Source organism: Sminthopsis crassicaudata, chromosome 1 (assembly GCF_048593235.1).
Source record: "Sminthopsis crassicaudata isolate SCR6 chromosome 1, ASM4859323v1, whole genome shotgun sequence".
Taxonomy (NCBI): Eukaryota; Metazoa; Chordata; class Mammalia; order Dasyuromorphia; family Dasyuridae; genus Sminthopsis; species Sminthopsis crassicaudata.
In genome coordinates this window covers 311527720-311544727 of record NC_133617.1, presented here as the reverse complement: position 1 = coordinate 311544727, position 17008 = coordinate 311527720, and the positions used below count along the sequence as shown (strand labels likewise).

At 30.7% G+C, this 17008-nt stretch overlaps 1 protein-coding gene across 1 annotated transcript in view; it reads right to left on the bottom strand.

Moving 5' to 3' along the window:
- Positions 1–2528: 2528 nt before the first annotated feature.
- CDH9 (cadherin 9) overlaps positions 2529–17008 on the bottom strand; it is a 236508-nt gene continuing 222028 nt past the window's right edge. The window contains exons 8-12 of the mRNA XM_074279075.1: positions 16758–16894; positions 15552–15673; positions 6257–6374; positions 5913–6164; positions 2529–3460 (exon numbers count right to left, since the gene is read on the bottom strand). Of these exons, the coding sequence (XP_074135176.1) occupies positions 2973–3460; positions 5913–6164; positions 6257–6374; positions 15552–15673; positions 16758–16894 (1117 nt within the window). The 3' untranslated portion in view covers positions 2529–2972. The remainder of the gene's footprint in view (positions 3461–5912; positions 6165–6256; positions 6375–15551; positions 15674–16757; positions 16895–17008) is intronic.

Here is a 17008-nt window from a genome sequence, read left to right as displayed (position 1 = left end):
ATGACAGGAAAAGATGACAAATGTTGGAGGGGATGTGGGAAAACTGGGACACTAATACATTGTTGGTGGAGTTGTTAACTGATCTAACTATTCTGGAGAGCAATTTGGAATTGTGTCCAAAGAGTTGTCAAGTTGTGCATATTCTTTGATCCAGCAGTGTTTCTACTGTGCCTATTTCTCAAAGAGATCTGAAAGGAAGGAAAGGGACCCATATGTGCAAAAATGTTTATGGTAGCCCTCTTTGTTGTGGCAAGAATCTAGAAACTGAATAGATGCCATTAGCTCTATAATGGCTGAATAAGTTATGGTCTATGAATGTTATGGCATATTATTGTTCTATAAGAAATAATCAGCAAGAAAATTTCACAGAGGCTTGGAGAGACTGATGCTGAGTGAAATGAGCAGGACCAGGAGACCATTTTACACAGAAACAAGATTATATGATGATCAATTCTGATGCATGTGGCTCTCTTCAACAATGAGATGATTCAGACTATTTCCAATGATCTTATGATGAAGAGAGCCATCTGTAGAGAGAGGACTGTAGGCACTAAGTGTGAGTCACAACATCACATTTTCATTCTTTTTGTTGTTGTTTGCTTGCATTTTATTTTCTTTCTCATTTTTCCTCTTTGATTTGATTTATCTTGTACAGCAAGATAATTTTATAAATGTATATGTATATGTTGGATTTAATGTATATTTCTACCATACTTAACATATATTGGATTACTTGCTATCTAGGGGAGGCTGTGGGGAAAGGGGGGAATTGGAACACAAGGTTTTGCAAGGTTTAATGTTGAAACATTACTTATGCATATGTTTTTAAAATAAAAAGTTTCAATTAAAAAAATACTATGTCTGCTGAGTGCAAATTCTAAACCTATATTAATCATACACAGGCCAAAGGCTCCCTGACAAATCAAGGCAAAATATCTGATGTAGAACAAAGGTCTGTATACAACATTTGTAGATCTGACAATGGCTTTTCATAATGTCAGTCATGAGGGCTTATGGAAAATTAGGTGAAAATTTTGTTTCCCAGATAAGTTCATCAGTAGTGACATCAATTCCATGATGGCATGCTTGCCTGGGTTCTGAAGATGTCCTCAAGCTTTCCAATTCACCAATGAAGTGAAACAAGGCTATGTGTTTGCTCTCATGCTTTTTAGCATGATTTTTCAGGCAAGTTGTCAAATGCTTTTAATGAGGACAAACATGACACCATTCAGCCACTGCACTGATGATGAATTTTTCAACTTGAAAAGTCTATAAGCCAAAAGTGTAAGCCAAAAAAGTGGAAGGAGTGTTAGTGCATGATTTTTGTTTGTAAATGCTTTGTTTGTAGATGTAGATATTAGACTGACATTTAAACCAAGGCTTAAAGAGCCACTGTGCTGACCACATTGTTGTATGACTTTGAAACCTTCATAATATTTCAACACCATGCTAGGAAAGTGAATCACTTTCATATGATTTGTATTAGGAAGATTCTGATTATCACCTGGCAGATAAAATACTAGACAATGACATTCTTTTTTGCACTAAACTGCCAAGCATTCAAATTCTACTGCAGAGAGAGTAATTCTGTTGGGGTGGTCATATTGTTCAAATGCCAAATATACATTTGCCAAAGAACATTTATGGAGAACTTACTACAGGTCTCTCTAAGAATTTAGAATTGATTGCATGACATGGGAGACACTGACAAAAAATCACCCAGCACAGCATGCCCTCATGAGAGAAGGTGTGCACTATAAGCAAAACAGGATTAAATTAGCTCAGAAGAAACTTAAAATGCACAAAATTTTTAAAAATCCACCCCAAAAATTTATAGGGGCATAGCAGTGGGTCAAGAGGATATAATTGTTAGACATATATTAAAATAATATTTGACAAGATTAGTAGAAAAATGATTTGACTTACTTGTTATCTTGAGAGAGCAAAATTGGATCAATGCATTGTACATGGCAAATGAGAAGATATTAGTGGTCTGAGAGATATGAGCCAAGTATGTATACTACAACTAGGAGAGTGACTAGTACACATAATTTAGTGAGAGGAAAGGACATCAGATTATTATATACTTGAAGTGTTACATTAACGTGCATACAATATTAAAAAAATAGTAAAGTCTTTCAGGATATTGGTTAATTTCTCTGTATGGAATTCACATAAAAATATGGGTAAAATAGCATATGACCAAAATTCTTCCATGGGTTATATTATATTCATATTGATGTGTTAAAGAATATCATATAAAGGTATAATTTATAATAATTAGAACTGAATAGTGAATAGATGATTGCTTCAGGAGATAATGATATTCTTATAACAGGAGTGTTCTAGCAAGTATTGGTTAATTATTTGGAGTTTGGACATAGTTGACTCTAAGATTCTTTGATTCCCTATTTAAAAAGGGAAAATGAAATGTCTTTAGAAAACAAGAAGCGCTTGATTTTTATAAATACTAGTTTATTTCATAAAAATATAAAAATATAAATATACATTTATAAAAATATCATGAATGAGTCAACACAAAGACTTTTTAAAATCAATAAATATGGCAGGCGTAGTTGTAGTTGCTATTTAGATTTTTTTCATATTAATTTACAAAGTAGTTGCACAAATGTCCCATATAATAAAGGTGATTGTAAGCAAGATAAGAAATTAAAGTTTCCTTCACTTTGCAAAGGCACAAAAAGCCTTTTAAAGGTCTCTTCAATACTGATGTGATGCATCTTCCTTCCAATATTTTTAGGCCAAGAGTCTCAAAACTTCTTATATCTATACTGTTCATATTGATTCATGTGGACATATTGATTAAGCAAACCCTTACTAAGACAACACGTATGTTTTGTTTGTATGTTTGTTTGTATTTTCCCCCAAGTAAGAGAATGCAGGCCACTTAATTTAGTAATAAAGATACCACTTTCATTAATAATAACTTAGTAAGTCACTAGTAACTTTTTTCAGTCTCTATCACTTTCATCTCCCCCATACATATCTGCAAGTTTTTTAAATCGGGGTCCCCAGTCACTGAGATAATTATAATCCTGGTTACCATCTGCAGTAAGAGATTCCAAGGAACTGAGGGAATCTGCTATGGAATCATTCCCCTCGTAAGCATATGTTGCTAGGGAATCATAAGGTGGAGCACTGGGGTCTGAATCATTTTCTTTTAGTCTTCTGTGAATAAAGTCTTGTACATCAATGTTTTCCCACAGTGGAGCAGTCCTCCTTATCTGAAAAATACTTTCAGGCATCACATCTCTTCGGTGTTTACTGTCTTCTCTGGCTTCTGGATTCCGTAGTGTCCCAATGTCAAAAGCCTGTGTATCTTCTTCCCCACCCCCCTCATCATTGTAGGTTACAATATTGTCTCGAACATCATCTTTTGAAATGATTAAGGGTTCCTTTTTCCTCTGTTTCTTGAGTGCAGTGAATAGCACAACTAGAACTGAGAAAGAAAATGGAAAAAAAAAAGATAAATTTTAAAGACTGGGACTAAAACATATTATGAGGATCTGAGTTGTCTAAAATTGCCAGATAAAAGTAATTGGTTATTCTTTGAAATCAGAGAACCTAGAGTCTGAGGAAAAATATAGCTAGATATCTAGCTATATTTTTAGCTATATAACATTAGTGAAAATAATGAATTCAGGCAAAGTGATTACATTTTTTGAAAATTCACACTACATATTTACATTGAGTTAAAAATAATTACCATATTTTATATAGTCATAAGATTTAAAAATGCTTGTCCCTTTCCTGTCTAGGTCTGGAATTCTGTGTAAGCCTGACAACAATTTATATAGTCCTCTTCCATTGAGGAAAGAACTATAAAAAGTCAGGCTGTCCCTTGCATTTACTTAGTATCTTAGGGTTTGTTGACCTTCCTAAATTTAGAGGAAAAGCTTGTGATTTTACGTATTATATATGTGTTCTGTTTTTGTTTATTTAACTCTGCAGAAAGCAGAACTTGATATGCCATTTATGAATAGACCTTTTTTGAAAAATGCTATTTGGTGTGGTACAATGACTCATGGTGCTCCAAAGCCTTTATAAATGACATCAACATTATATATATATATATATATATGTGTGCGTGCGTGTGTGTGTGTGTGTATTATATGTATATATACCCTTAAGTAGTTGGATTTTATCCCATTTTTAAACTAAATATAATGTAATTATGCCTTTATGCTCATTTATATCATTGTAAAAATGTTCTGTGATTTTCTACTTTTTAAAAAAAATCAGCTCACAATTGTCTATACCACTCCTTTAAAACTTGTATCTTCCACTTTAATTTGAAAGATAGAGATCATTTTAGAATAATCTCTTATTTTTGTTTCTTTTATTTAAATTATATATATATATATATATATATAGATATATCTATCTATCTATCTATCTATCTATCTATCTATCTATCTATATATGTATGTATTTGTGGGGGAGGGAAGGTATCATACTGACTAGCACTATGACTTTCAAAATATGGTTTTGTGTATGATCACACTGCAGCCACCTTATTCACATAAGAAAAGACAAAAAGAGGGTAATAAATATCTGTTTAGTATACTTTTTCTGAAGAATTTGTGCCACATAAATGACTAAAGTTCTAGAATGGGAGAAAATTTTAATGGAAGAAAGAACTAGATATAAATACAATAACTAGAAGGAATGGTTAAAAAGTGAAAATAAGGCACTTTTGATTTTTCTAGTTGTTTTAGTTGTAAAGGGGAGAAACATGTCACTTCTTTGTTCAGAGAGAAAAGTAGATTTCATTTGATAGAGATAAATATTCCAAATTCAAGGAATTTATTGGAAATCAGTTGTTCTACATATTACATGTTAGACTGATACAGAGAAATTCACAATGTATAGTACATATAGTGCACATAGGTATTACTATGTGTAATTGAAAGAAATTGCACAAAATAATAGTTCCTTATGGATAAAGGAAATGAGATAAATTCAGAAGAAGTTGGAGCAAATGTATAATCAAAACTGAATCATCTTGGGGGCATAAAAATATTTTTAATGTATGTGAACAGTTGCATCCTGACAGCTGGTTGTAGTTATTTGTGTATTGGCTGCTGGCATGATTTGCCCCTTCCTCTATACCAAGAAAATGCTTTTTTGTTTGTTTTTTAAAGAATTTGTATCATTTTAATTGCACAAATGATTTCTCGGCCACTTCCCTCAGGCTTTCACTGAAGTCCTGCAAGAGTTCCTGGCCAATGGGAAGTTATCCAGGTGGTCTGTAAGGGTTTTCAGTGAAAAGCTGCCAGCTTGGAATAACATTTGAAAATAAATTTGGCTAGCCTCACTGCCCTCAGCATAAGGATTTCTGGCTGAACAGCTAGGAAAATGAATGTTTTAGAATTGTTTGACAATGGAACAACTGTTTAATTGAATCAAATGGTTGTCCTGTTAGTATATACTCAAATAATACATTTGCTTTTGTGAACCCCACACTTATATGGGAAAAAAATTATAAGCCTTGCTATAAGTGACAAATCAAAATACATTCACTCTTTCATTTCTTTAATTGGAGCATTACACCTTTATATAAAAAATGCATGTTGCAATTACTAAGGTGTTCCTTGTAATTAGTGGGAACATTGCAAAAGTTTGAATGCCTTTGCTTATTAGACACTGGGTATTTTTACCAAATTCATTCTTATTTTGGAATTGTTTATAAACACCAGCAGTGTAAGTCTGCCCTTTTCAATATAATTACAAAGTAACCCACTATTGTCACTGTGTAAAACTAAGAGAATATGAAAATGAAAATAGCATTGTATATTCTTCATCTACAAGTGTTTGCCAGATGTAATGTTGATAAAAAAAGAGCTAGATATTTTCAACTTGAAAGAATATTTATTTAAAGAGTTACTTACTAAGCAGAATGAGAATGCATAGGAGAATAGCAATGAGAGCTCCTGTACTCAGACCAGCTGAAAGGATCAAGGCTTCTGCATTGCAGGACTGCATATTTCCTTGGTTATCACAGGCACACACACGGATAGTTAGTGTTCCAGTACTACTTTGGATTGGATAATCATTGTCAAATATTAAAATTGGTAGGAAATAAGTGTTCATTTTATGGCGGCTATACCCATCCTTTCTAGTCAGGACACCAGCTGTATTATCTATAAGAAAGAATAAGAATAAGATGATAAGCTGTATAGTATCTCATAGAAATAAATAATAAATAAATATGATGATTAAGGTTCATGTATACCTTTATTATCTACAATTGTGAAGTTTGGATTAAGAGGAAATTCTGGAACTGGTTCAAAGAAGAACTTGTGTCCTCGAGGAGGGTCATCTTTGTCCATGACACTGATTGTCTGAATCAACTGGAAATATAATAATTACGTTGGCATTAGAAGGAAATTTAAATTGATTTAAATTAGTTGCTTGAAAATCTTTCACTAAATCATGTAGATTTTAGAATCATTTAAGGAAAAATTTCCAGTGTGGTTATTATTATTTATTTGTATGCCTTTTTCTTTAATGCAACTGTCAGAATAAGAATATGCTTAATATATATCTTTTACTATTTAATCATTTCTTTAGTAGCAGAATATTAAACAAAAGGCTTTTAAATGAATTTCCTAAGAATTGATATGTAGATTCAAACTTCAAACAATAATTTACATGCATATCTAACACTTGGGACTGAGCTTAAAAAAAAAAGTGATAATTGACATTGTAAGAGTAAATAGGATTGCAAAGAGAGCTTAAGAAAAGAGGAGAGGAAATAAACACAGAAACTTAAGCATTAACTATGTTTACTAGATCAGACAAAGGACAAAGTTATTGGGAAAAATATTTTTGATATTATTGTTGTTATTGTTGTTATTGACTAGAGAGAACTGGTCATATTTGCAGAAAGATGGGAAAGGAAAGACTCAAGGTAAATGAGAAAGATGACATAAATTCAGGATTAAGATCCTATAGAAGATGTGCAAGAATTGGCTAAAGAATATAGGTAGAATTGTTATTCTATGAAAGGGAACAGGATGCATCTCCCTTCCTCTGAGCTGAAGAAAGGAGGAGAGTTAAATGATGCAAATGAGATGTGCTTAAGAGTAAATAAGTGGAATAAAGAAAAATCTTCATAGTTTTCTCACTTTTCTTAGCAAAATAGAAGTCTAGCCTTTTATTCTATGTGTAAAATATGGATTGTAGAAGGGACATTCATTTTTAAATGATAATAATATTAGTAATTATTAATTATGATCATTGTTATTTGAATTAAATAAGAATTTGAGGAGTTAAATAGAATTTTTTCCAAATAGAATTGAGGACATAACAGAGTTTATACATGCAAAGTTTCAATTTATAATAATTGAAATGAATGGGATTCCATGACTTTCTCTAACATTGCTAAGGAATTTGGGAAGGATGAAGAGATAAATAAGTGATAGAATTTGCCAAGATTTAGATCTTCACTAAAACCAGTAATTAACAAAGAGATTTCAAATTTTAGGCAAATTACAATAATCCAAACTTTAAATACTGGTGATAGTTTGGCTCCCCATTCTACTGAATGTCTTCTTTTATAGTTATGGAGAGTCTTGAGAAATCTCTCCAAAATAATTACTTTTGAATGTTTTTAGTTCATCTTTATTTTTTATAAAATCCAGAGATTATAGGATGTTACAGGAAATAACTGTTTCCTTCATTTCAGACTATAATGAAGATGCATTTTGTTTAATGAGTGATTCCATATTGCTCTCCATAATCAGAGAGAAATAAACCAAATAAATTAAGAGAAATATCCTAATGATCAGACAGTCATTTTTTCTGCCAAAAATGACTTACTAATATACTTTTAATAAAGTATACATTAATTTGACTTTTAGAAGAGAAGATGAAAGATGTAGAAAACGTCTTTCTACTTTCCCAGTTATCTTTGTAGATGAATTATTCTGATTAATTTGGATTAAAAAAGACCTGAGGAGAATGGGAGAGGGGGCGGTAGAAAAAGGTTTAAAAAACAAAGTGAACAAAGATGAACATACTAAACAATAAGAAAGGAATTAAAACCAGAAACAATGAGTAAAAGGAAGCTGAAAAATAGAAGAATGTTGAACATTGAGAAAAAAATATTTTACGTATTTAGGCATAAGTTTAAGGTTCTTCTCAAAATGGCCAAGTCTTTGGTAACAATTTTACAAGAGCTATAAAAGCATAAAAATTATCAATAGATAACATCAAGGAATTTGTTAAGGAAAAACATATGTAAACTTACATATATATATATATATATATATATGTATGTGTGTGTGTATGTGTGTATCTATCTTTCTATATCTAGATATAGAAAAATAGATATACAGTGGTAGATATAATTATTTACATACATGTTTATCTATCTTTACCTTTCTATCTACTTATATATCTATCATCTATCTCCAGGAATTAGATAGTGTCATATCGTTCTAAGATAGCATACATAAAGGAAATAAAAGATATTCTACTTATGATGATAGCTTGTTAAGAAGAATGGCAAAACATTCCAATAAAACAAGAACTATCTACCCAATATGTAATTTTGAGATTAACAACACTCCTTAAATGTACTAAGTCTGGTATTGCTTACCATTTACAGGATTTTCTTGAGAACTAGTAGTATTAACAAAGTAATCTGGATTGTTGTAAGATCATGAAACTTTGGGTAGAAAACTGAATGAATTAAGCGGCAAAAATATGTTTTCATCTCTGTTGTCAAATGAAGTTAGAAATTTAAAGTAAAATAAAACATATGCAATGACATTTAAGAGATGGAATAGAAATTAGCTATGAATGAGTTTGGGCTTTGTGCAACATGTTATGTATGCCACAAAAATCATGGAGTCTTGACCACAGTTAGAACATTTCTAAGGAAGTCAGAAAAATGTATCATCATAAAATATTGTCTGATCTGATTAAGAGAAAATGAAAGGAGAAAGATAAGTTATGATTTGGATGTGATAATAAGGGTCAAGAAGTAGAATATAAAAGAATAGGAAGAAAATATCAATTTCAATAATTCTTTGAAAATTATGGAAAAAAAGGAAGGCTGTATTTATGAATTTGGTTATCTAATACTATGGAATATTGCTAATATATAAAATATACTAGCAATATTAGCATAAGGAGACAAATATATCTTTTAAAGGAAGGTAAAATTAAGAATTCCTGGGATGCATCACAGGACTGAAAAAGTACAGTTAATAGGTATACCTATTCAAAAGAAATAGAGAGATGAAACTGTCCAAAAATGGAATAGGAATAACTTGGGGAGTTATGGAGCTGTCCACAGTAAAATGAGTATACTAAAAGCTACTGAATTCCTTAATACTAGAAAAATACAAGCTGAGGTTAGTTGACCATTTTGTTAGCATTATTTTAGAGAAGATATATATTTTAGGTAAAACAAGATTGATTCAAGGATCCCCTGATATCCTAAAAAAATCTATTATTCTAATGCAAAGGGAATTGGGAGGCTTCAGATAAATTTCCTTCCTAGCTTCTACATTTAATGTCCTGTTCTGTATCTTCTTTACAACCTATATCCTCAACAGAGGGGGTGGGGAGAAACTCCAAAACAAAACAAAAAATGTTAAGGGTAAGCATATTGTAACTATTTATTTTTGCTCATACTAAATTGCTCTTAATGCATTATCCCAATACGTGTTATCTAAGTACATGATAATCACTGATTGCTGATATTTAAAAAAAAAAAAAAAACTACTAGTTATATGACAAGCATTTAGAATTATTACATTCTGAAATCATGGCAGCATATAATGATTTCCTAATGCTTATGGCACTTAACTAGAATACGTAAAACTGCATTAGTTATTGAAAAAGTCTGTTGAATTTTTCTCATTTTTTTTCTACATATGTGTTTTCACTTTCTGTCGAGTCACATTTTTGTTTAGTTTTTCAGTATTAGGTCATTGGAAGTTCAGTATAGTGGAAATTCATAGTTAATGTTTTTATAAAGTTATCTTTTTTATCTCTATATTTGCATTCCATAATATATATCATAATGACATTTCCAATAATGACATCAATGAGCATTTCATTAGCAAATAAGGCAGTATTTTTAATATATTTATGGTGTAAAGAAACTCAGGATTTCTTTTCAATTAACAAATAATCAAACATTTTATAACCCTATACTTCTTTCACTTTTCTCAGACCTCTGGGAAAAATGCTTATCCAATAAGTAGAAAACATCAGAAAATATTATGAAGCTTTGTAACAAATGCAGTTGTTGATTCAAAATAGAATACATGACATAAAATAGAATAACTAACAAATAAAATATGTGAATATGCATATGATTTTGATAAAATGTTAATATTATTAATGCAATTTAAATTATTTATTAAAATAAAATACATTAATAACTATTGTATATGCAGACCATTGCTCGAAATGTTTAAGAATCAAATGATATTATACCAGATGTCCCAAAACTCTTAGTTTAATTTTAAGACAAAAGTCAATATAGTTTTACATTTTAAACTACACTAAGACTTTTGGGATACCCTGTACATGTTATCTCAATAGTCATTTAATTAACCACATACTGTGTATGAGCTGGACAATGTGACAAGTGATGTGGTTCCATAGAAATAAAAACAAATATAATAAGTTCATACTCTCAACCCAATAGGGAAGAAAACAATAATGTACTGACATAATACAGACAAGAGAAGTTGAAGATAATATTGGAAGGAAGAAACTAAAATTAAGGAGCATCAGGAAAGGGTGTTTTGTTGTTGTTGTTGTTGTTGTTATTGTTGTTGTTTGTTTGTTTGTTTGTTTTGCCCAGAAAGTAGAATTTTAATAGAAACCTGAAGGAAGTCAGGGAAAGCAGGTAAAGTATTTTTCAATCTTTTAAGCCATTAGGGGTCAGTTATTATAATCATCATCATCATTATTAATGATACTACTTCTACTACTGCTACTAACAATACAAGACTAAGTTGGCTATAATTTGACTTTTGTGTGGTAGTTTACAATCATTTGCATAGATTCTTAGTGTTTTAGAGTAAGGATGACCCCAGAAAAAAACAGTACAATGCTATTATTTTATAGATGAGGAAATAGAGGTTCAGAATAATTACATAACTGAATTCCTGTTAATTCCATATCTGATTTAAGAATATCTAAATTCTTGAACTCTCTAATTTTGGAAAGAGATAACTTGCATATTATATGGAACAATGTAGAGTTCTAAATGATTCATTAGTTTTCCATGGTGACTGAGATTTTAAGTGACACATTTGAGCTTGATTTTAAATATCAGTGGATTTTAAAATTAATCAGGTAGTGTGCTCTCTACATCCTGAAATACTGTTCTATCTCAGTTATAATTGCAGCATTCTGACATATCAGTTAGAGAATTTGAGTTTTAATATATCACAATACTTTGGATTAATTCAGACGTAAAGTGAAACAATTGAGAAGTATAGTACACTTGGCATGAGGTCTGATTATATAATTCACTTCTCAGTTTAAAGTTTGTTTAATTGAGATGTCCTGACTGACTAATATGAAAAAGTAGTTGCTGAATATTAATTCAAAAAGACATAGTGCACATTCAAAATTCCTTTGCTTTGTCAAAAACAACAATTTATCAGTGGTAAAAAAAACAAAAGCAAACAAACAAACAAATAAAAACTTTCAGTAATTTGAAATTTGGGTGGGATAAGAGTGAAAAGAAAATTAGGTGATGATGGCTAGAGAGACAGAAGGCAATATCAAATAGATGTACTATACCATGTGGTGCTATTATAAGTCAGTCATTGATGGAGAGAATAGGTGTGCCTATTGTTTCTGAGTGTGCTAGGCATATATACACCCAGCCAGTCCATGCTCCATGCATATTCATGGTAAAGGGTATGTCAGGAGGGAAAACATACCACAAAAATATTTAAAATCACTTGGGAATACAGCCTTTGAATAGGGAAAGTTGTTCATAGTACACAATAAAATTTGACTTCTTGAAATATCACTATCACAATATATTTCATCAAATTATTTTTTTAAAATTCATTTTGTCAAAAGGACAGAAATCTGTTTAGTGAAATATGGCTTCACAGCATCTTTTTTTTTTTAAAGTATCAATTATAAAGTCCTCTGGCATTTATTGTCCTTCATAATGTGTCCTTCCTTCTTTCTACCTTTCCAGTCTTCTTGCACCTTACATACTCCTCATACTTTTTCTTTTATTCAGTGACCTTGGCCTTTGTATTTTTCCCACACAAAATTCCATCTCCAAAAGCTAGATATTTTCACCTGTTAGCTTCCATGCTTGGAATATTTTACCTCTTCATTTCCTCCTCCTAATTTCCACAACTTTCAACTAAAGTTTTACCTTTAAAGGAAGTCTTTTCCAATTTCTCTTAATTGTAGTGCCTTCCCTCTGATAATTATGCCTTATGTATCTTTATTTGTACATAATTGTAAAATGTTTTCTCCTCCATTAGATTTTGAGTTTGTAAAGGGGCTTTCTTCTTTAAAAGTATATCTCTAGAGCATTGCACATTGCCTGGAATTTAGTACATGCATGCTTAATAAATATTCATCAATTTATTGACTCACAACACTCTTGGAAAATTAAACAGCCTATTCTAACATGATTGACAGATCTCAGAATAAATTAAGTTTATCTTATATTAGAGTAAATTAGTTTAATGTGTTTGATGTCTTTTTACATTAAATTTACCTTTACCCCTTTGATAAGTACTAAAGAAGAATAATTGGAGAAAATTATGACAGTGTAGGTTCAGTATAAATTTATGTTATAAGATCTCACTGAAAGGAGAGAATAATTGACTCACAATCTCACTTACCAAAGCAGGTTTTCTAAAGCTTTTTCTTTTTCTTCCAACCTTTCATAGTTCCTATACCACTCACTATCTCATGTAAGAAACTTACCTCATATTTTAATGAAAAAATTGAGATAAAGAGAATTCCCACTTTTCACCTCTTCTTCACCTCCATTTTACCAAATACCTTTTGCTGTTATCTTTATATTTACCCTTATAACACATGAAGAAGAGATGTTATTTGTTCTTGTCAAGGGAAACGCTTCTATTTGTACAAGTCATTCAATTCTATTTTGTCTTCTCCAATAGATACCACTATCTGTTATCTTACTCTTTTCTATTTATCTTCAAATTCTCCAAATGTACTGGCTGATTCCCTGCTGCCTAAAACATGTCCATGTTTTTTCCCCATCTTTAAAAGAAAATCCTCACTTGATCTACCTCTCCTCTTTGTTGTGGCTATATTGTCTAAATAGGTAGAGTGTGTGGGAAGTAATTACACAGAGTTCTATAGAGTTGAAACCAAGCAGAGCTGTAGATAGGATGTGGAGTGAGATATCTATAAAATAGATACACCTCTGCTTTCCTTCTTCTTTTCTTAACTATTTATAGTTTGGCTTCCATCTTTATCAATCAACTAAAACTTTTATATCTTAGACATTTCTTAATTGCTAAATTCAATGGCAGGCAAATCTACCTAAGAAATCACAGAATCATAGAGGCTCATAGTTGGAAGATACTTCAAATATTATGAGATCTAACCAATGACTTAGCAAGAATCCTTTCTACAATTTATCTGAAAAGTAAACATCATTTATCCCATATTTGAAGATTTCAGTTAGAAGGAAACCATTAACACCAAGGTAATCATTTTGAATTTAGTTTGCTATAACTGATAAAGAAGTTTTCTCTTAAATAAAATAGAAATCAAGCTTAATGAGTCATATATGTATATATGTGTATACATACACACACATATATATATGTATACATATATATATATATATATATATATATATATATATAGAGAGAGAGAGAGAGAGAGAGAGAGAGAGAGAGAGAGAGAGAGAGAGAGAGAGCTTTTTAATAACTTCCACTTATTGTTCTTGATTCCACCATCTGGGACTTAGCATAACTTTTCTAGAAAAAAGACATTATACTCAAAAAGCAATCTAATATGACTTACCATTCCTTATCTGATGTTGGATGGCTATCTGTCTCTCAATAAAACATAAAATCTCATCATCTTATCTGAAAGGGGCTTCATTAATGGATTTAAAAAAAAATATTCAACTACTAGGTCACGGTGACCATCCTGAAATATTTGCATAGGAATCTGTAACTGAAATTTATACTGAACTACATTTATATATGAATTGATACTATAGTATGAATTTCAATGTGTTTGCCTCATCAGTTTGCAAATATTTTTTTCAATAGAGCTAAAAAACTTTTGAAAAAGTGAGAGAGCTTCACCTTTAAGTGAAGGCATGAGAGTTCTCTTTACAGGGAATATATATATATATATTTTTTTTTTTTTTTTCATTAACATCAAACTATGTGACTAACACAGATATAGGAGCACATTGGGGGGTCAATGTGCCTGCATACATATGTACATGTGTATAGGTACATATGGGCCACTGAATAATATTTTATCATGGTAATATTTTAAAGATTTTAACAAAAAAATTTCCTTTACTATATTGTTACAAATGATTTTAATGTATTAATATTGTTATATTTGTTAATTGTGTATTGTTAATTGTGTATTAATATTGTTAACAAATTGTGAGCTATTTAAATCTACTTTAAGATAATATATCCTATGAACATAAAACTATTATTTATTATGTGTGCATTTAAGTTTTTAATTTATGAATTTTCAAGTAGAAAATTTTATGACTATTATTTAGAAACATATATTTCTAATGCAAATTTGTTGCATGATCAATAGTAGCCATGACCATTAAAATAATGGCAAAGGAAGCTCTCCTGGCAGAGCTCCTAAAAAGCAGATAAAATAATCAATAAGAGAATCATCACTTATACTTTTCTTTATTGTAGATAAAGTTCATATTTACAGACTGCAAATGGCTTCAATAACGATTTCCTCAGTGATGTGATGACATTCAATATCAGCATAACAATGACTATGTAAAATTGTCTAGGATCTATAGCATCTTCATTATGTGTTTGCTAAATAAATTAATGCAAATTGTATTTTCTTCTCTTACATTCCTAAGCATCTATAGCAACATTATCAACAAAGAGTTTTTTCTGAAGTCAGAGTAAGCTGTGAATGTTTACATAAAATTGGCAGGTGACAGAGGGGAAAAATAACAAGCCATTTACATTTTAGTATATTGATGTATGTGAAAAGAATTTGGGACAAGAGTATCAAAGTGAAATCTTCCAAGACCAACTGCCTAAACAAATTGAAGAAGGAAAAAGAAGAAGAAGAAGAAGAAGAAGAAGAAGAAGAAGAAGAAGAAGAAGAAGAAGAAGAAGAAGAAGAAGAAGAAGAAGAAGAAGAAGAAGAAGAAGAAGAAGAAGAAGAAGAAGAAGAAGAAGAAAGAACAAGAAGAAGAACAAGAAGAAGAACAAGAAGAAGAAGAGGGGAGAAATAAGTAGACAAAGATAATGACACAGATAAGCTGCAGGAAAAGAACAATTTTATATATAACATGTGTTTACCTGTCCAGGTTTTGCATTTTCACAAACAAATGTTTCATAATATTTGGCAAACTCTGGTGCATGGTCATTTATATCTAAAATTCTGATGAAGACAGGAATGTGAGTACTTTTCTTTGGGTTATCTGAAATAAAAAAATAACAAGCAATTACTGTCTCATTTGCAAAATTACAATGACATCACTTGTACTATCTGTAACCTAGCAACAAGTAACTTCTAAGATTTTTCATTTTTTAGATTGGATTACTTACGAATTTCAATATGTTTAGAAGACCCAAATAAAAAAAAGAATTATTATAAATTAGAATAGAAAATTTATATCATGGTAAGATAATCCTATTAACTAATTATCTTACCATGATAAATTTTTTTATTTATATTGTTTTCTCTAGATCACAAAAGAGACTTAAAATGTCATGCTCATGTAGAGGTATGAATGCATTATAAATGCATTTACTCTGACACCGAGAGCAGATCTATTATTTTATTAGTATAGGGAATTTCCAGTATAAAAATAACTCCCTTCAATGATTCAGGTGAGGAAACTAGTCTCAGATAATAACCTGGCACTCTCAGAAGTGACTTTGCTTTAATAATAGAATATATTAGATACAGCAATTGAGCTTAGTTCTTCTTGACACCAAAGAGGGAATGAATTCTTTGTTTTTGTTTCTTTCTCTTTAATTTTCTGAATATTTTTTTTCATTCAGTGTATTTCTGTATATCTATATCCTCTATCTCCTTGTTTGTGTATGTCTCTTTGTCTGTGCATTTTTATAACAATTCTCTTAAATCTTCCTGAATATATGACCCCATCAATAAAATATACTTCTTTCAATAAATGTTTTATTTATTTTATTTTATTTTATTTTATTTATTTATTATGTTTTTGGTGCGACAACTGAGATTATATGACTTGTTTGTGGTCACACAGCTGGTGAGTGTCAAGTTTCTGAAGATAGATTTGGGCTCAGATCCTCTTGACTCCAGGACTGGTGCTCTATTCATTTCTCAATCTACCTGCTTCTAAATGTAGTATTTATGATACAAAAATGTTTTTCATAAATTAATATGATGTAAAAATAAAAGCTATGTAAAATGGTATAATATAAAAAAGGAAAACAAAACTCCACAAGACTGATTCTTGTAAAGTATGGATATGTGTTAATGAAAAATAAAAGCTTTGGATAGCTCAATCTCCAACTTACTAATTTCAGTTGCAGTAATGGTAATGTTGTGCCAGGGAAATGATTCTCTATCAAGGGGTTTCAGTGTGAAGATTGACCCATTTGCAGAGTGGATATTAAATATCCTGTCCATATCAGTATGTCGATCCACTGAATATCTATCAGGAAACAGAAGCACATGTCAATATATTTCACAATTGTAACCTGTATTATTGCTGTTTGAAGAAACAGATAATTTGATAAAATACATCTGGATGATTTATGGATTGTGA